At 38.3% G+C, this 21,247-nt stretch overlaps 1 protein-coding gene across 2 annotated transcripts in view; it reads right to left on the bottom strand.

Moving 5' to 3' along the window:
- SLAIN2 (SLAIN motif family member 2) overlaps positions 1-21,247 on the bottom strand; it is a 37,521-nt gene that overhangs the window by 4,921 nt on the left and 11,353 nt on the right. The window contains exons 3-7 of one of the 2 annotated variants that reach the window (XM_084516699.1): positions 15,952-16,116; positions 14,412-14,573; positions 13,036-13,395; positions 8,822-8,959; positions 3,971-4,048 (exon numbers count right to left, since the gene is read on the bottom strand). In XM_084516699.1, coding sequence (XP_084372825.1) covers positions 3,971-4,048; positions 8,822-8,959; positions 13,036-13,395; positions 14,412-14,573; positions 15,952-16,116 — 903 coding nt within the window. The remainder of the gene's footprint in view (positions 1-3,970; positions 4,049-8,821; positions 8,960-13,035; positions 13,396-14,411; positions 14,574-15,951; positions 16,117-21,247) is intronic. The other variant, XM_084516700.1, reaches the window with a different exon arrangement.

Genomic DNA, 21,247 nt, shown 5'->3' with positions numbered 1-21,247 from the left:
GCTTTATCAATTGCAATGATGAAGCTCAGAGAGTAGGGCATCTTAAAGTTTCTTTTATGCTCTTCTTGACCAGGTCCACTGCATTGGGATTCACCTCATGATATGGTCAAGTTCAAGATTTACTGTCCAAAGGCGGAAAAAAGATATGGTCAGTCAACTCCCCAAATCAAAGAGACTAAGATGCAGCTACGGAACGTGTATCAGACAACTGTGACAACTTATAGCCTTCCTCTTCTTATAGACATGATCTGAATTATCAGTAGAACTAATAGCTGAATTCAAATACTTTGTGTCTGAGTTAGTATGTAAAATGCAAGTCTTTACCAAGTCCTTCCTGGGAAAGGTTAGTAAGCCAGTAAAAACCCATTTATAGGCTTAGACCTACTAGAGGGCATACTAGACGGTCTGTGCAAGCCCTTCATACAAGGTGCACACACAAACATATGCCATTTTTGTACAAAGTATCTATTTCACTCCATCAACAGCAAGAGTTCTTACTTATTATAAACACAGAAATTACTTATGAATTTTAATAGGCAGCTGGTAATGAACGACAGTTGATCCTCACAGCGAAATACTAAGAGAATATTCAAGTCCTTTGGTGGCGCCAAATCTTCAGCGCAGTTCTTTATGAGTATCCAAAATATTTTCAAAATATGCAAAAATTATCAATAAACAGAATACTTGAATCTAATATAATACTAATCCATCTTCTTAATGGAATTTCACCAGCTTTTCAAGCTGATTAGGGTTTTGGTGGAATTCAGTAACAGCTGGACAATCAAATCTATCAGGAAAAGAAAACAAAACCACATTTACATTGTGACCTCTCATGAACTATTTTTTGTCCTACTAAATAAACTTCTTTACACAGAGACAAAGCTGATTTCCTCTTTGACAGATGTTGTACATAAAGAAGATGGTCCTTCACATAGCATTTACTATAATTTTACTAAACAGATCTACTAAGAACAAGAGGAGTTAGAGAAAAATAGACTAGTGACTACCGTCAAGAACACAAATCCTAAATGGGGTACAGAGGAAGCAGTATTAGCAGGTTGTATTTTGAAGCTATCCCTGATAGGGGATGTCCAGGAAGATTAATATGTGCCTCATTATAGATGTGGATTGGATTCGATTCCTTACTGGATTATCCAAGAGGGCTTTTCCATTGACAGCAAAATCAAACACAGCGTGAAGCTGCCCATGGGAAAAGCTGACAAAAAAGGTGGTAGAGATGTCAACAGTACATGACAATTGGTAAGTAGCAAGGAGAATAAATAAAAACCCTTAAAACAAAAACCTTGGTGTCAAGCCAGATGATGGATTACGGAAAGCGCTAACATCAGAATGACCGGACAAGAACGGCAGCAAAGTACTCCTAGGACTAAGACGGATGACATATTAGGAATTTTTTGTAAATGTGAAATTTCCTGTAACACTGATGTGTGTAATCAAATTTGCAATTTCCAAGTGATTCAACAGTCTAAACATAGGGAGCTTTTATCACTAATTTTCTCATCACCATACTTGCTGGAATACAAATCCAGCACCATGCTAGCAACTCACCTGCTGAACAATGCCAGCCTGTAAAAACTGAATTCAGCTTTTGGGCCGTCTAATGAGAGTTCAGGCACTAACCTTCACCATGGGGAATAGGTTCAAGGTATGAAATGCAAGTAATGAAAACCTGAAACTGAAGAAAGTTTGTCACTCTTCCAGTTAAAGCGAGTATCCAGCAAATTAGTTCTCTTGTTCCCCAGTGTTGACCATATTTTACCAGGCTTCCAACTTGAGCTGTCAGTTCACGTTTCCTGTCAGCACAAGCATTGCAGGCATTGCTGAGAGCTGTATTCATCCTTTTACATAAAGGAATTAATTGTCTCCCAATGTGCAGTGATCTCCAAAGCAGTCTACATGATGCAATCATTGGCAAACTGCCTAATAATTGCTCTGCATGTGAAATCTTTTTTCTTGGAACAGTTTTGGATATTTAATAAAACATGATTTGGCCTATTTGTAAGAGAGGATTAAAAAGAGTGAGGTACTGCCTTAGTCAAATCCATTTGATGTTGCATAGCCATCTGCAGTATTGAACTGGTAGATGTTTAATAGAAACATGTAAGGGTAGTGTTTAACAACACTACACCACTCCATCTCCTTAGAAACTAAACAACTAACTAGAACCAACTAAAAGTAAAACCTGTGGCAATAATACAAACTCAGTGGCACTGTGCAGTCACAACAGTTGGATTTCCCACCCTCTCATGATTCTGTCCTTGATTGCAGGCAGGGAGCAAGTGATCGCCACCTGACAAAGTTGGATGCTGTGAGGCTGCAATTATCTGGATTGCACCACAACTTGAAACCAGAATCAATTCAGGTGCAGCTGTTTAATAGTAACCATTGTTATGAAATGATTCAGACTGGTGACAAAATTGTTGCTCAGAATAATCTAGTCTTTTGAAAGTTGTTTCATTTCTGAATAATGTGCTTCAATAATCCCAAGAATCTCGTGCTTAGATGAGAAACACAAAAATCAACATATCAAGGGCTATAAAACAGCAAATAGCTGAAAAGGCCACGTTGGGTCCTCCTTTTCAGTGACTCATGACAAGCTGGAACATGTAACTGACAGTGGAATGGGTTCTGTTTCTCCCTCTTTAAGGTATAATAAATTCTTGAAAATAGTATAAACTCAAAGACAAGTAAATTTATGTACATTTCAACAGCTCCAGACTGGGCCATCAACACTGTAAGTGTTCAAGATAACCAGCTGACAGCAAAGGCATGGCCAACTGGAAAGACAGCGCAAAAAGATTTGTGAAGGAATAGAGATGATGGTCATGTGCCAAAGCAGAACACTGAGACAAATTTTCTGCATTTGGTAAGAAATGTCATGAAGACAGTTAGAAACCTCCTATCAGCCATGTGAATCTGTTTCAAAGTCATGATACTTTGTTATTTCAGGGGAAGACAGGACAATAAGACTTTCTGCATGGAATGAAGTTGACTCCAAGAAGTTAGCGTTATTAAAGCACTGAAAGGTTTTTTGTTATCCACCTTCAGTATGTGCATGAAGGATTCTCACTATTTTTAAGAGATTCTAACAATATATATATATTAAATGAATTGGTCCCAAATGAAGTATTTTTAAAATGAAATCATCTAAGCTAGTAATAGGCAACAGCATCAACTACATTTGAAACCAAACCCATGATCTTGCTTTTATCTTGGCAGCGAAATTCAGGGATTGTCATATACGATGCTGCCAGCATTAATTACAAATGTTAAAACTTGTTAAAACTTGTCTAATTGAATCGTGTACTCTTCTCAAAAATAAGTCAACTTCAGCCATTAGCAAACTGGGATATTATATACAAAAGACTCCAATTCCTTAAGAGAACAAAAACAAAAGACTAAATTATTGCATGTTGGGGATAATCATCCAGTTTTGAGAGCAAAAGAGAAGGCACAAGCACGTGTGCATGGGGGCACTAAACTAAAGTTGACATCATATGTTCAAGGATGAAGTTGCTAACATTTGTTTCCAGTGCAAAGTAAAGGATGATATTTTCATTTGCCTGAATATTGTTTCAGAATCAAAACAGATTTTTTACAAGTTGTTTTTTTTTACAACTTTGTGTTACAACAACAAAACAACCCCATCCGAATGTAGCCCCTGTGAATATGGATTCAGAAATCTATTTTTCTAATCCAGATTTACTGATTAATGCTAAAAGTCACCAATCTTTGGATTTTATCCACAGAGTTTTTTCTTTCCCTACGTGATCCAGGATGTATTTTTAATGTTTTGACCCAAAAGTTAGATACTTTGATACAGCAAGATCCACTAGTTAATCTTAACATGCAACAGCAACTTTATTAATCTAGAATGTGTGAGATTCAATGCAGGTGAACAGTTATCTGAGATTTGCTGGAGCTTGATAAGAGGCTGTAAGTTAATTACCTCCTTTTGTAGATGGAGTTTGAAGAAACTGTTTGGTTTTGAAGGCAGCACGAGGCAAATTTTTCTGCCTTTGCAGAGCTGTTGAAAGACAAGAAGTGTTATATTTGTCTAAGATAAGAAAACTAAATTTACTGGGAATTTCAGAGTGGCATCCACTTGTGAAGCATCAAGGAACAGAGTGAGTAAAACACTCAAAAAGCTGTTATGACTCTGGAAGTGATGCTTTGCTTTTAAATGGTGCTTGCTCTTAATGGCAAAGAGTTACAGAGGAGCGTGTCAGAAATTTTGCAGTGCAAAATGCGCAGATTCTGTAAGAGTAAAGCTTCTTGCAGGGCAAAAAGCCCAGAAAGGCCAAAAAAAAATTAATAAAAAAAAAAAAAAAATACACCAAAGGGAGGACAAGCCACCTAGCAAACATGCTACAGCAATATGAGTGCAAGATTAGATTAAAAAAGATGAAAATTAAAGTGTCATACTTGATCTAGCAAGATTAAACTTTTCATTTTAAAGTAGTTTTCCAAAAACACCTAACACTATACGAAAACAGATCTTGTCATGAACGTGATTGTATCAAACAGCTATAGCAAACATAAGCCATTTGGAGAGATGTCTGCCATTTTTTTATCTAACGGTGCACAAGAGAACTCAAACTTGAAGACATAAAACTGAGAATCAGCAGCTGCCAACATGTGGACAATGTGCCAAAATGCTTTCATTGCTGCTACATCCTGTCTTTTTTCTAGTAACGCTCAAGGTCCAATACTGCCTTGAAACATCCTCACTACCTACCAGTTACCAAGAGAGAAGCCAATGTTCCACGAGCCGCAGAATCTTGGCAAAGAGAGAACTATTACTGCCAGAAGGAATGCATTGATTCAGCGTATTTTCACTGCAGCACATTTAAGGAGGGAAAAAGGAAAGTAGTCAATGAAATAGAGCTGTGCATACACAAAGGCTTGTTAAAATTATAATGTATGAAGAAATCACCTCTGCTCATCTCAGTGTACAGAGGTTTTTTTGCTTGTTTGTTTTGTTTTTTAACTGATTACACTAATAAGGCTTTTTTCTGTAGTGGAAGGGAAGAGAGATAGGGGAACAGCTGTGCACGAAGACCCTAACCCTGAGCAAGGAAGCTCAGTACTCCCATCACCAACTGGTGAATAACGCTATAAAGAAGGCGGGAGAAGGAACACATAGAATCCTAGTAATGTTAATTAACTTTATTTTCTAAACTTGGTAGTTTATAATGATTGCCACCACCCTCCCTATCCTTCAGTCAGTATTGCAAAAATTGCAATATTTTGTGAGCTATAAAAGAATTTCATTGTGTTTTACTTTCATTCTGAAAATCTGACTAAGTGATCTATTCATGTTGATCTTAATAACTAAAACCTGTCGTTTTCAACAAACAACTAAAAGGAATAAACATGTCTATAAACATGATAAAATGCTGCCCGTGGCTATTAAGAAGAAAAAATCGTTCAACTAACTAGAATCTAATGAAACAAAGCAAGAAGCAATAGCCAGCTCTCATTCAACTTCTGGCACTTGGTCTTGTCGTAAACTTTTTTTTTTAAGGCTTACCCATAAGCAGCCAATTAAACACAGTGAAATGTTTAAAAATGACACTTCCGAGACTTGTTTTCTTAAAGGAATTTAGTAAAGCTGACCACTGGCCTGGGTGTTTCTGTCCACAAGTATTCCGTAATACCATTTTTTACTGAATCAGTGTTTTTGTTCACCACACAAAATGAAGAACAGCTTCTTCCTTCAATATTTATGATCTTGAATTTAGTTTCTCCTGAAGTCATTCAACTGGATTTAAATATGGCACTAAGTTCCTTCCCCCGTCATTATTTACACTCCTTGCAAGTCAGAGATGCGGGATGATATGGAAAGAATTTAAAATATATATATATATAAAATTCCTTCCTTCTGAATGGAGACACCAGGAAAACCCTCAAAGGCTAAACAATTACGAGCACTACACCACCAAAAAGAACTTCAGGCAGGGCAGTTTGAGTAATGCTGTGGAAACATGCAGTTTGAGATAAGCATGGAGTGCATGTTCATCCACACTATTTGCTGCTCTTGAACTGCTCTGTATGCTATTACGTTACCTGTCACGAATGGTGCAAGCTGAATATACGTAGTTATGTTTATTTCTGATTAACTGAGCTGGAATACTTGGTTTCCTTAAAGCAATCACTTTCTTCTTTTGTTCTGAATATGCCAAGCAGCTGGATCTTGGCAGGCAGAACACAGTGAGTTTACTAATAATTTGTACGATCTGCAGTTTAGATCTCTGAAAAAACATTATTTTAAACTCTGCTTTAAGATTTCACATCCCTGCGTTAATAAGTGCTAGTTAGGTACAGAAGTATCATGAACACACAATCCGCAACAGAGCACGTAGCTCCTACATGGAAGCCACCTTTTAAGTTCGATAGCTTTGCACAATCTATGTGGTGTAGTATCTAAATGTGAGACTTCTGCAATCTGTAACACATTAAAGTCTAAAAGATACCTATTCCTTGGAGAATGCAAACATTAACTTATCTTACAGTGTTTTAAGATGAAAAATATCAGCTTTCATATTCAAAAATCCTTTCCGCATAACAGCACGGTGAACCAGATGTGAAGGAAGATTCTAATAGTTAAAAACTAGTATGTAATTCACTCAGTCAATCCCTTTTCAAAGAGAATTTGGATTTTTCACTAAATCACAGCTAAAACTCGTAATACCAAATGTTTTCACCTTTTACAATTGTACATGTTATCTTTCCTCTACTCTTTAATCATGCATATACAATTTGCCTACGTAACCGTAACAGGAATTGTTATACAGAAACTTACTGGATTCCTAACTCATTTTTGAGTGCCAGCAACCATAGCAAGTTCAGTTTTGCAGCCACAGCAAATGTGCAAGTAAATTATGAACAGCAGATCTTTGACAAAGAGAAAAGTAGTGACCTCAGGTGGCAAGCCAGCATCCTTGCAAAGGTAAGCTCATGCAAAACTAGCAGGTATGAAGAAGCTTTGAATCCCAAGACCCGGAAGTCATTGCCAAGGGAAAACAAAAAATTGCTGCAATTTAACAGTGCTTTGTGCAAGGTGACAAAATATAAAACCAATAAAACAAAAAGTATACAATAAAAAGACACAATTCTGTATTTTTTTTAATACAATGTACAATTTTGAGGAAATTTTTTTAATCCAGGCTAAGCAAAGATACTTACTCATTGACTTCATACACAAACCGTTTTACGATTGTCAATAGCAAGACTCTGACAAACATCTGTAAGAGCAGGGAAACTGTAAAAGCTAGAAATCTGCGCTTTATTAACGATACTTAACTTACATTGAAGTGTAAGTTGGTCTAGATTGGTTCATATCTGGGGAAAGATTCCCATAAAAAGCAAACAAATTTACCTAATAGTTTCCATGATTCTCAATCCATCCAGCAGTTGGAAAAAAAATTATGTATGTATAAAACATAAGTCACACACTCCTGCAATGAAGTAACTCAATTAATACTGAATATTGAGACTTCTGCTGTCTGATCTTTCCATAAAGTTTCACTATGAAGATACTTTTAATTTTGGAAATAGCTTTATGACCATCTAAGCTACCCTCTTTGCTTTCCCCTTCCAAGTTCGCTCAATTTTAAAACACCAAATACAACCTGTGCAGATTTGGCTATAGTATCACACACTTGGGACACACAACCCTTACATCCAGTCAGAAACACTGCAAAGATAGAAATCTTGTAGTCTTTGGCAAGATCGGTATTCCTTATTCAGTACTTAACTGTATTTGGTTGTATTAGTCCACTGTTTTTAAAGGACTAGTTAAACAGGCCAATTGGCACACCAGTATGCATTTGCTGTTCAATAGGTAAAAATAAAATTAGTTTCATTCACAGATACTATCTTACATTACTTGCCAAATATTTAGATTACTGATGAACTTTCATAGTTCAAAGCTCTACAAATAATGATATTCATAAAGTGTTCTTCCTTTGAAAATGTCACACAGTCTTATTCATTTTGAAACTTGTTTTAAAATAAAATGGTCAGGAAACATTTAAACAACAGGAACTGTCAATATTGACATACAAAGAAGCACTGAATATTTAAGTTTCATTTGCTTTGGCTTCTTTAAGGTCACCATTGCTAGGAGCCTTGAGAGATTAGCAGCATTCTCATATTAGCAGTTCACTTTCAGACAAACTAGCAGGCACTAACCCAGCACTGGGCTAATTTGTTTCACAGGTTGCAGGTTTATCCAAACCTTTACTGAGAAACACTGCCACTTGAAAAAAAATAAAATCTGCATCTGAACACAGAATTGTCAGGTGACAGAACAGAAGAAGAAAAACTGCAAATGAGAGTTAAAATTGCATGAATGATTTCAGATCAGGTTTCACTAGTTAAAAATAGCAAAACCCAACCTAGATAAGTGTTTTGGTAGCCTGATACATTTTTGTGGTCTGAAAATAAATTTCAGCAGTATAAGGCATTATACCTTCTGTTAATCACAGAAAATAAATTGTTTCTGAAATGTCTAACACCATTATGTTTACACTCTTTATAGTGCTTTTGTATATGCTTTTAGGACAGTACAAATGATACTTTATATCTCTATAATTAGAGACCAAACATCCCTTGAATATATTCAGCACCTGATTTCTTTTATCAAAAAAAGAAATTTCCAGACAAATGTGATTAAAACCAAAATTAGCATTGCCAGTGTGGCATGCAGTGTTTCTCTGTGCCATGACACTGGAAAACAACTCAGTACCACCACTCAATTCTAACATATACACTGGAATGGCACAAAAGTACTTACTGGCTGAGGCTTGAGGTTGAATGCGAGGTATTCCTCCATTTGGCACTTGGAAGTTTGAGTCACTTCTGCTGTTTTTCACAGACTCAGCTTGAATATTAGATGTCCTGGACAGGTTTGGAAGACTACGCCTTAGTTTTTCTGTATGAAACAACACAACGATATCATGATATGTAGTCAAATGCTGGACAAAGTCCAAGCTCTTAACCAATAGCTGAAACCAAAAATCTAAGTGACACAAACAGTTAGGTATATAAACTACAGTGCAATTTAAACGCCTATTTTGTTACATTTTAGTTCTTTAGATGCGTCATATACAAAACATATACAAAACATTTATATAAAAAAAGGAAGAAGGAACAGTTCTCACTTGTGGTGAAAAGAAATCAGTCATGGCATGTTCTGAAGTCGAAGCATGTCTACATTAGAATTCCCTGGGTTTTGTTCTACCATTACAGCAATTCAACAGAGAAACCTAGCTTGCAGTTTGGCATACTTCCCAAAGTCTTCATCAATAAAGTTATAATATATTATGCTTGCCTGAAGATTAGAAACATACCGTAATTTATCACTCAACATTTGGGACTACCCAGCCTCATAGTAGCATATTATACAACAAATAACTGACACGCACTTGGAAAGAAACTGTCAACACACAACATTCAAAATTAAAGAAATATTATGCTTCTTCTTTCACATTCCTTTAAAAAGGAGGACTAAGGAGAATCTCCATCCTTTACTGGATGCGGGGGGAAACTTAGTTACAAGAGATGAGGAAAAGGCGGAGGTGCTCAATGCCTTCTTTGCCTCAGTCTTTAGCGGCAATACCGGATGTTCTCTGGATACCCAGTACCCTGAGCTGGTGGAAGGGGATGGGGAGCAGGATGTGGCCCTCATTATCCATGAAGAACTGGTTGGTGACCTACTACGGCACTTAGATGTGCACAAGTCGATGGGGCCGGATGGGATCCACCCAAGGGTACTGAGGGAACTGGCAGAGGAGCTGGCCAAGCCGCTGTCCATCATTTATCAACAGTCCTGGCTATCGGGGGAGGTCCCAATCGACTGGCGGCTAGCAAACGTGACGCCCATCTACAAGAAGGGCCGGAGGGCAGACCCAGGAAACTACAGGCCTGTCAGTTTGACCTCAGTGCCAGGAAAGCTCATGGAGCAGATCCTCCTGAGAGTCATCATGCAGCACTTGAAGGGGAAGCAGGCGATCAGGCCCAGTCAGCATGGCTTTATGAAAGGCAGGTCATGCCTGACGAACCTGATCTCCTTCTATGACAGAGTGACGCGCTGGGTGGATGAGGGAAAGGCTGTGGATGTGGTCTACCTTGACTTCAGCAAGGCTTTTGACACCGTCTCCCACAGCATTCTCCTCAAGAAACTGGCTGCTCTTGGCTTGGACTGGCGCACGCTTCGTTGGGTTAGAAACTGGCTGGATAGCCGGGCCCAAAGAGTCGTGGTGAATGGAGCCAAGTCCAGTTGGAGGCCAGTCACTAGTGGCGTCCCCCAGGGCTCGGTGCTGGGGCCGGTCCTCTTTAATATCTTCATCGATGATCTGGACGAGGGCATCGAGTGCACCCTCAGTAAGTTCGCAGATGACACCAAGTTAGGTGCGTGTGTCGATCTGCTTGAGGGTAGGAAAGCTCTGCAGGAGGATCTGGATAGGCTGCACCGATGGGCTGAGGTCAACTGCATGAAGTTTAACAAGGCCAAGTGCCGGGTCCTGCACCTGGGGCGCAATAACCCCAAGCAGAGCTACAGGCTGGGAGAGGAATGGTTGGAAAGCTGCCAGGCAGAGAAGGACCTGGGAGTGATGGTGGACAGTCGGCTGAATATGAGCCAGCAGTGTGCTCAGGTGGCCAAGAAGGCCAACGGCATCCTGGCTTGTATCAGGAACAGCGTGACCAGCAGGGCTAGGGAGGTGATTGTCCCCCTGTACTCAGCTCTGGTGAGGCCGCACATCGAGTACTGTGTTCAGTTTTGGGCCCCTCGCTACAAGAAGGACATCGAGGTGCTTGAGCGGGTGCAGAGAAGGGCGACGAAGCTGGTGAGGGGCCTGGAGAACAAGTCCTACGAGGAGCGGCTGAGGGAGCTGGGCTTGTTCAGCCTGGAGAAGAGGAGGCTCAGGGGTGACCTTATTGCTCTTTACAGATACCTTAAAGGAGGCTGTAGAGAGGTGGGGGTTGGCCTGTTCTCCCACGTGCCTGGTGACAGGACGAGGGGGAATGGGCTTAAGTTGAGCCAGGGGAGTTTTAGGTTAGATGTTAGGAAGAACTTCTTTACAGAAAGGGTTGTGAGGCATTGGAACAGGCTGCCCAGGGAAGTGGTGGAGTCACCATCCCTGGAAGTCTTCAAAAGACGCTTAGATGTAGAGCTTAGGGATATGGTTTAGTGGAGGGCTGTTAGCGTTAGGTTGGAGGTTGGACTCGATGACCTTGAGGTCTCTTCCAACCTAGAAAATTCTGTGATTCTGTAATTCTGTGATTCTGTGATCTCATTTGACTGTCTGTTCAGCTAGTACTGATTCTTTAAGGATCTTCTACAATTGGTACCACGTGTCACAGAATACACAAAGATGCCATTAAATTTCTCCCAAGTCTAATGACGTTGTGCTATGTCCAACCCACGCAGAGCTGGGCTGATGACACAGGTCAGGACAGAGGAGTGCAGATGACAAGGCATGATGGATGGCCCACGGGCTGATGAAGGGGGGATGCGGGGAAGAAGTACTCTAACCATGCACAAGCACTAAAGATGAAAACAAAAGTATGCATCGTCATAGGCTGAATACTCCTACAGGTGTACTTTCTTCACTTAGAAGTTTGCACTGGTTTGCATTGCAGTTGGTGCATCTTGAACACCTAAACCTCCCTCTAACCAGTCTAGAGCAGAAAAGAAAAAAAAAAAATCCCAAACAACTTTTTTAGGCTGCTGGTCTATCAACTCTGAATATCCAAGCAACATCCAACAGTACAAAAAACACTCCAAGAGGGTTCCTTGGAAGTGTTTCAGAAACACGTGATCATGCTCTATTTTCATCCCTCTGATACGTAGGACGCCAGTTTTTGGTACCTTGCCTCTAATGGAATATTTTTCTTGTAGCTCATCTAGCATGCATTAAGACTTTCACAAAGCCCTAGAAAAGAACAGGAAAGGAATTCTCAACTAAGCTACAACATAGTTTACTAACTTTTGTGTTGACTGATTTCCTATATACCTAAAATTTTCTCAAGCTACTATTACTAGATGAGATTTCTGTCAGCCCTTCCAAAGATATTCTTAAGCAGCTAATTAAATTTGCAGGATCATCTTCCCCAAAAGCTCTAGCCGAGCACACTTAATTTCCTAATTAAAAATTTACTATTTCTTGTCAGTGGAATTCTGTAAATGGCATAGATCTCTGCTGTATCAGTGGGGAAAAAATAGAAAATAAACTGTTTACAAATATTTTCTACATCATCTTTACATCAGATACTCTACATCCAGCTTACCTTAAGGAGGCATAAATAAAGTGAATTCTTAGTATCTAAATTAATATTATTTCTGAATTGAAGACTTTATTTGCCAGATAATCACATTTCTTAAAATGGGAAAATGATTAGATAGATTAAGGTTAGGTATAGTCTAATTGTGTCATGTTTCCTGCAAGTTTTATTTTTCTTACGTGGCAGTTTGCACAGCTTTGAAATATTTAAAATATCTAACAAAGACAGTACTATTTTTAAGACCATGTTTATGCTCAAAATGCTCACAGTCCTACACTGTCAGAAGAAAGCATTCAGCTATCTCACAGGCTAAGGGCATGTATAAATTGCACTGTTACCCTTATCTTTGAGAGAGAGTTACTCTCTCTGCGTTTTATCCTGTCATGTGCAAGGCCTAAACCTCCTGGTGAATGATCATTTCCCTTGTGTTTTGCTTTATTTTAGTGCATTTTTCTGCCACAGATAGAATTAAGTCACCACAAAGCTTGATTACACTGAGTGACTGGATAACATCTAAAATACATGTAAATAGAAGCCTATCAACTCATCTGACTATTAAGAGTTACCCAGCAAAATTTAATCTTTGCTTGCTATGCTTTTTCTTAAACAACTCTGAGATTAAACCATGGTATTATGCAGGCATATAGTTGACCAAAATCCTTTACAGGAACTACACAACTGTGTTAACTAATTGTGTAATGAATTTGAGACAGAACTTATTACCTTCACTTTTGACATTACTAGTCTGCAAATCTGTAGGATGGCCTTGAAGTGAAAGACGAGGTTGCTGTAAACGGCTAATCATAGGCTGGGGCGACACTCTACTGTACTCTATACTTCGAGCAGGCGATCGGGAACGAGGTGAGTTCCTTGGAGATTGTTTTGGTGACGGCCAGGGAGAGCTACGAGGTGATGGTGAGAACCTGTTAACAGCAGGGTGCACCGCGTGATGCATGCCATCTTCTTCATCTTCTAAACTCTGTGCATCAAGCTCCTGATCACTGAGTGTGCCTCGCCTCGTGGAATTGCAAGAAGAACCAGAACTACGCCGTGAAGCAGTTGCCGCATACTCCTGCCGGAGGCCTGGCAACAACGAGAACATTGTTTACTTTTTGTCTGCCCACAAATAGTTCAGACTAGAGACAGCACATACAGATAACTGCCCAGAGCTCAAACTTACGTTGAGCTCATCTTCCCTCTTTTTATTTGAGACACAAAATTGATTCCAGATTAGTATCAAATGAAGTTATCTAATAGCCTATAATCTCTTGAAATAAGTAGGTGAGCTCATCCCCTTTCCTACTACAGCAACCATCAGTATAGTTTACTGTCTACTTGTTCATCTCCTCTCCCAGGCTGGAAACTCACAACACAGGACACATCTTAATTTTGGTATCAGGTAACATCCTAGAACAACTGCACTGAAAGGCTTCTTGCAATGTGTTAAGAAATGTAACAAAGCAGCTACATGACAAACTCCCCCTACAGAAAACAGAGTTCAGTTAGCCAGTGGCCTCCAAAGTTGTGTGCACGCACCTCGAGGTTACAGAAGACAATCCACTGTAGTGAAGGAAAAAAATCATTTTTTGTAACATTAATAAATAAAATAATATTTTAATTAGTGTTTGCATTATCTTTATCCCATCATTTTGTAATGTATATTTTTGTCTACATTTTATAATGTACATAATATACAACTGTACATGTATATAATTTATGAATTAATACATATACATGGGGGGTGCTCAAGAATTTTACTGATAGGGGTGTGCAATAAAAATGTTTGGAGACCACTGAGTTAGACAACCAAAATTACTATGACTTTCTACACTGTCAGAGAGACCAAGACAACAAAGACTCAAGTCAACCTTAAAAAAAAAAAAGAAAAGAAAGAATTGTGAAAAATGCTACTGCATATGTTTTGCCATACTGACTTTACATTTCTTCTCAGGAGAGCTACATTTGTACATCCCTAGTAGAGTCTTAACCTCTGTCTCATTCCTGCTAAGTAAGTCCTACTGCTCCTACTGCAGTTATTCAATAAAAAAAAATAAATAAATCAAATGCCCCACTTGGTTTTCAGGATGCGAAACACTTACTTTCTTCCTGCATTCGTGCTAAAATTTGCACATCTGTAACATCATTTAGCTTGTAATTAGATCCAATAGAGTCCTCATCCATCTCTGATGCACTTAATTCACTGTCCAAAGAGGACTGTGGACTTAGTGGAGGATTCCTGTCTGCTGAGCTTTTAAGGTGACCTATAGAAAGAAAATAGAGTAACAGGAGCTTTTTATTTTCATATAAAAAAAAACACATTGCAAATCCTGTTAAAAGAACCAACAACATGGGAACAGATTATGACTTTGAGGCTAACAGACCGTTTGAAATACTTGACTGCAAATCTAGGCTGAAAATATAATTTACACAAACAGAATGAGTAATTTAATATAAAATCGTTGTAACAATGACAGAAGAAATTAATGACATATAATCTGGTCCATCTGTACCAAGTTTTTTAACTGCTGTGGAGTTTAAACAGCTTTTGCAGAAAGAGCAACTGCATACCTGTTTCACTTATGCTTTAAGTCTTGCCTCTGCAAACTACAGTATTAGACATAAGTTTGATTATTTGTATATCTTTCTTGTACAGCGAGGAATTGCTGACCCAATGAATATTGATTGTTTTGAATGCTTAAAATATAGCTTATCCAAAAATACTACTTACTTGTTATAAGCACACACCTTTGCTAAACTGTAACATACATGAAAAACTCTTTCCCATTTGCTGCCTTCTGACTGACAGCCCATTTCCAGTTACATTCTCTCTCTGTCCTCAAGGCAAACACACCACAAAATGCAGACCAGAGCTACACAGATTTAAGTAAAACTTGGGTAATGACGCTGCTGAGTGTATTGTAGGGCAGGCTTCTCTTTTTAAGTCCACAGCCAACTACGGGTAGTTCGACTGTTAATGTAACGTTTTTTCGTTTTCCCTGCAAACTAACGTGACTTAAAGTAAATATAAGCCGATGTTCTGACTTCACCGTAGAGAGATGTTCCAGGCATCGATTTTTCTACTGCAAGGAAAGAGCCCATAGTGCAGAATAAAGTAAAAAATGTTGCCAGAAGTTACTCTTTTTTTTGTGATGCCTGTGAAGCTTCAAGGAATGACTTTAACTGAAATACATGCTTCTTTCTTAGATTACATTGTTCACATCTCAGAGGTACTGATGGATACCTGGCATACCAAATATTTCAGTGAATAAGTAATACTGTAATTGCAGAGACTACAACCACAGACATATAACATTTAAACATGTACTATGCAACTTATATTCCTGTCAACTGCAGGGCCAATTCTAGAAGCTCCTCAGAAGTGTGCTGGGACTCCACAGAAGCAACAGCAAGAGTTTTGGTCTACCACTAATATGCATCCAAACATTTTAAACATATCTCACACCAAAAAGTCGGCAAAAATGCCTTTCCTAAAATGTTTAAATACTGCATGATGCAAACTTCCTACAGAAAACCGACAGATTTTTAGTGTCTTCCAAAGGTTCTGTGCAAATACGATGTATTTGAGTGCTTATTTTTGAAAGGAAGGGACCTCCCCTCTGCACAGACACATACACTTACCTGAGGTACCAGGAGGTATGAACTGTTTTACTAAAGCAGATTTCACTGGTGTTGAGGAGGGAGAGTTGAAACCACTGCTGTAGGGGCTACTAGTATTTGGACTATAGGAGCTGGCGTAACTGACCGCACTGAAAGGGCTACTGTACAAATTCTGTCTCTTCAAAGCTGCATAAAAGAGGAAGAAAGTGACAAATTATAAGAAGGGAACCGTCAAAAAACACAGTATAATGCTACATGATATCTTCAGCATGATTTAATTGCTATACAATACAAGAAGAGCACTTCTGTCATCAGGGAGTTTTTCCAACTGATTTCTGAGTCTCCTAGGTACAACTGTATTGCCTTTTCTTTTTTATTGTCTTTTTTTTATTATTATTGTAATTTATTTAATTGTCTTTTCAAATACTTTCCTAGTTGAAACCAAATCTAGAATTGTTATACCTGCTCTCTTCTGTTCAACATGCTCAGCCTAGGGAAGGAAGAGGGAAGTGACTCAAAAGACAGCAGTAGCTAAGCTATCTCAGTGTACAGCCTATGCAATTACATGCAAACCAGAGCACACCATCAAGTATCAAGGGCTACAAAAAACATTCACTTTGTATTTAGTGATAAAGAGGCATCCCTTGATATAAGAGTATATGAAATACAGCTGCCTTGATTACAATCTGAATGAGTATTTGATGCAACCCTGTGTACCAGCCTACCTTGGAAAATGACAAAAATGATGCTACGAGGACAGCAAGTGCCTACTGAAGAAACAAAGCCCTTAGCTTATAAAAATACTGACAGAGAAAGACTGCTCTTGGCTGCTGCTAAGGAGCCTACTGCATCACTGCAGTCATCTAGATGAAATCCGAACACGACTTCCACATATAAAGCCAAATAATAAAATAAAACTTCTGAGGCAGTTACCTTTGATTTTTCCTGTTTTAAAATTTCAATCAACCCCAAAAAACCTTGTTCTCATTCTCCCTAGGCTTCATCCCAGCCTTTGTCCAAGAACTGTAGCTTATCTCTGGGAGAGTATTAATATACACAGACAAAACTAAACCAGCCAGCATTCAAAGAATATCTCCTACAGTGGTCTTTTAGGGTGAAAGAACAATTAAGTTGTACATAAACTACATGGGAACGCAGCTAGTTCATGTCTAGTTCTCCAGAATTCAGAGACCTGTCCAGACCACACAGTATTTCAACAGCAACCCCGAGACTGGCACCAGGGAACCAGCAATACCACCTATGAACTTCCCCAAAGCACATACTAAAAGAATAAAAAAAAAAAAAAAGGTTAAGCATAGCAAATGCGTCTGCATCTCTGGATACCATGAACCTGCTGGGCACTCAGAAGCAGAAAACGTGGTCAAATTTGTGTTACATAAGATCTGTAAGTGCTATTTGAGTCTACCACTTAAAAAGGTTTCTCTGGAAGTCACCAGGACAACACAAGCCACATGGTGGTTATTCTTGTCTACTATTTTTCACTTTATTGAAGAATATAACTAAAGGAATTAATCACTTGTTCAGTTCAGACAGTATTTTTCAAGTACAGGAGGATTACATAAGTGTCTACGCTGCCAGGTCTTTACCAGGTTAGACCAAATGGTCACTGCTTCAAATGCAACAATCCACACTAATGCTTCTTATAAGATCCACTTTCTATCTTTTTTTTTTTTTTTTTAAATCGACTCTTTAACACTTCAGCCAAATGAAGTACTTAAAAGTGTGCCAAAAAGTTGGCTACCAATATGACATTTGTTTAGGCAGAAGTCATAATCACATTTTTGACAGTTTTGCATCTGGTGTGGTAAACTTCAAAAATCTCTTATCAAAATAGAGTACTTAATAGCTCTTTCAAATGGACTGTAGGATTATTCCCTTCTATCCACTTCTAATCCAGTTTCAATGCTCTGGGATTTTTCTACCCATGGACATAAACACTATATGCAATATAAGAGTCAAAATGGAATACTTTCCTCTACTACTGATCTTAAATATCAATGCTGAAGTATTTTTAGATGAATTTTAACTACTTGCAAAAAATTCCACTATGATATCTCTGTTTCCATAGTCGCCCAGTTACAGTGTATGATTTGGATAGCTACTTAAATGAGTGTTTTGCTCAGAAATCTAGTTTTTATTTTAACATGACAGAAAATAGAACTTCAGGGGGGGAAGTGGGAACCAAAGGAAATGTGGTCAGTTTTGGTAAAGTCAGTTTCTTCAGTGCTGAAAGTATTTTATGCCAAGCTGATAACTGAATTGTACTTGAACAAAGAAGCAAGTATGTCGCAAAATACTGAACTGAAAGCTAGAGATCAAAACATTATAATGCATAAATCTAGATTACATTAAGTTGTAGCTCACCTAGCTGATAGAACCTAAACTTCAAGACGTAATAATTTTGAAACTACGCATATATATTATAAGATGACGAGAGGCTTCGCAGATGCGTGGCAATACACTCAGGCAGGTTTTAGGGGAAAAAAAAAAAAAAGCAGAAACTGAGCCCTTGCAAAGAAAAGTGTGACATTTCTGTAACTAAAAAAGGGTATCAACTAGTGCAGTAACAGCTAGGCTACTGAGAGTAGCATATTTAAAAAAAAAAAATATGTATTCCATTCTGCTATGTCAGACAACTTGACATTTATTTATTAAAAATTTTTATTTGGTGTAAGACCTTTATTTATTTGGACATTATAAAAAGCCAAATAGACTACAGTTGCATGAAACACTGCCTTCAGCAACAAAGCCTGCTTCAGCTCCTCCTCCTGCTCCAGTCTTTGCGTGGTCACCACCTCCTCAGCTGGTCAATACAAGCCATGGATAGCAGAACGCAGCACAGGCAGAAAGACCAGAAATATAAGTTGATTTTACAGCAGATTCCTTAAACTGCACCTTCTGTAAAGAGCCTCTCTGGTGTCTAAATCAGTAAATATTAGTATTATTTTAGAGTGCACAAAGACAGATGGAAGTTTTATATTCCACTTTTTAGATCTTTCACTCTAAGTCTTACAGGATACGTGCTAATTTCATCAATTAGGGAATCCAATGAATTTTAGCCAGCATTCTTAAGGTCCCTCCTGTTTATTTTGAGAATATCAGAAGGGAAACCTGGTTTTATTACAAAGCTCAATTAACAGAGCAGGTAATTACAAGCAGGCTGCATTCTGTTTGACTCTGATGAGAACTCCTTTGACAGCAAGTGCTTTTAGCATTCATGTAGGAACCCCAAAGTACCTATTCCAATTGAAACTTTGCTCTCACACCATAAAGAATAATTTTTCATCTCTTGTTGAAAAAGTTGGTTAAAAAAACTTAAAATATAAATATGAATAGTTCTTTATTTTGTATTTACTCAGCAGACAGGTATTTCAGAATATTAAATTTGGAAACAATTGTAGTACTGCATAACCTTTAAAAAAGTCTCTTTATACATATTTACAATGACACAAAATATTTATCACATGCAGATTTCTTCCGATGAAAGAAAGCATTCTTCCATTACATATAGAAAAGTACTCCCTGGTACACGATGAAATTTTTGTGGCACAGCATTTTTCATGCTAGGCAAGTACGAACTACCTCCCTCAGCACTGTGTTTTTCCCCAGGAATAAAAGCTCTATCCAAACCATTTTTCTGGTACAGAATTCCAACATGGATTTCTCTAATTTAGGAAGACAGTAGTTTTACAGCTCAAAATATGGTCTTTCTCAGGATTGTCAGACAACATTAGTAAGATCAATTTTAACGTGAAAGTGATTTTATATTAAATGAAATATTACGTTAGAAAATATTACACATTAGCTTTCAAAACACCAGAAGACAGGGTTAACGATCAGCATTTTTACATTAATGTATATTTTCTTTCGTAACATTCACAAACAGCACGCAGCACCTAGTTTATTTTAGTCAACAGCTGGTTGAACTGGTCTTGAATCTCTTTATTGCTCTGAAATAGAGGAATAGAAAAATTTGTGTGCAGAAAACTGATGCCTAGGTAGTTCAGAAGACCTACTTTATGAATCAAGACCAACTTCTCCAAATGATAGAGATCTGAAATATGTTTGTTATGATTAAGTGACAAATTGATTCTAGTAGTCACTGTGGTAATTCAAAACAATCATTAGGGAACTCCATCACTGAGACCAAGGTTAGGTAAATAATAGTTGGTTTTGAACAAGCTCAGTGCTTAAATAAAAAAAAAAATATATAAAAAAATCAAACTCAGCACAGAAAACATTTACGTTTTTATACACAGCCACTACAGGCCATAGTGATTATGCATTTGATTTCAAATATTTAAATAAATTACTTCTGCCTCAGTAAAAATTGCAACATGGCCAAAGTTACTCTTTTCTAGTTTTATACAATTGTGTTTTGTGGCATCTCTTCCAAAAGTTCTCCCTCCTGGGTATAGTGTTTCTGTGCTCCTGCAGTTGCTTTTTTCTTGTGCTTTACTTGTAAAACCCAACACCATTTTAGATCACCATGTGGTGGAAATGCTGGTTTCCAGCCAACATGAAACGCCCTCCTGCACTTTTGACCAGGGGCTTGAGGCATAGCTACGAGAAGTCTTTGCACCAGAATATGCCTTAAGGTTCACTCTAATCTGGACACTCTTCCAACACCAGTCAGGACTCTCTGCAACTATAAACTTGAACTCAGCAGCAAAAAGGCATTGTGCATCTTGAGTTCTCAGTAACTGTTTGCTCACAGGAGCACGGAGCTGAAAGCTCCTGTTCCCTTCTTTATCACCACAAAATGGAAAAAGATTATAAGAAAGAAGAAAAACTGGAATACAAGAGCACATTTCAGACTGAGAAACAGCAAAAAAGATTACATTAGAAAGATATAATAGGAGCTGACAAAGCTAAAATCATCAAGGCAAAAGAAACATCTACAAGGAATCGGGAGAGAAAGTAACAGCAGTATGAAAAGCCTTACCAATGGAAACTGGATCTGAAATTTCTTAACTTGTTACTAGCTACTGTTTCAGTTAAGTGACAGGGGTCCACAAGGGACAAATGTGATGTAAACGAGAAAACCCAGAATATTCTGGTGTAGAATCACACTTACAAGAGGCACCACTTGTCTTTTCCAGTGGAGCTTCCTGCTACCCGACTACTGCAAGTAGCAAGGTTGTTCTGAAGAACAATTTCATTTTCTGTTTCACTTTTCCATGCAAACTTCTCCAACTAGCAGTATTACAGCCCCTCTCTTCTACCAGTAATGTTTTCCCCTAATTAGTACTATCGGCCATCTGATGTATTCTTGCAAGTGTCCCTGCCAGAATCC

The sequence above is a fragment of the Aythya ferina genome (genome assembly GCF_964211825.1).
Source record: "Aythya ferina genome assembly, chromosome: 4".
Classification (NCBI taxonomy): Eukaryota; Metazoa; Chordata; class Aves; order Anseriformes; family Anatidae; genus Aythya; species Aythya ferina.
The sequence above is the reverse complement of the archived record's forward strand: the minus strand, read 5'-3'. Positions and strand labels throughout refer to the sequence as shown.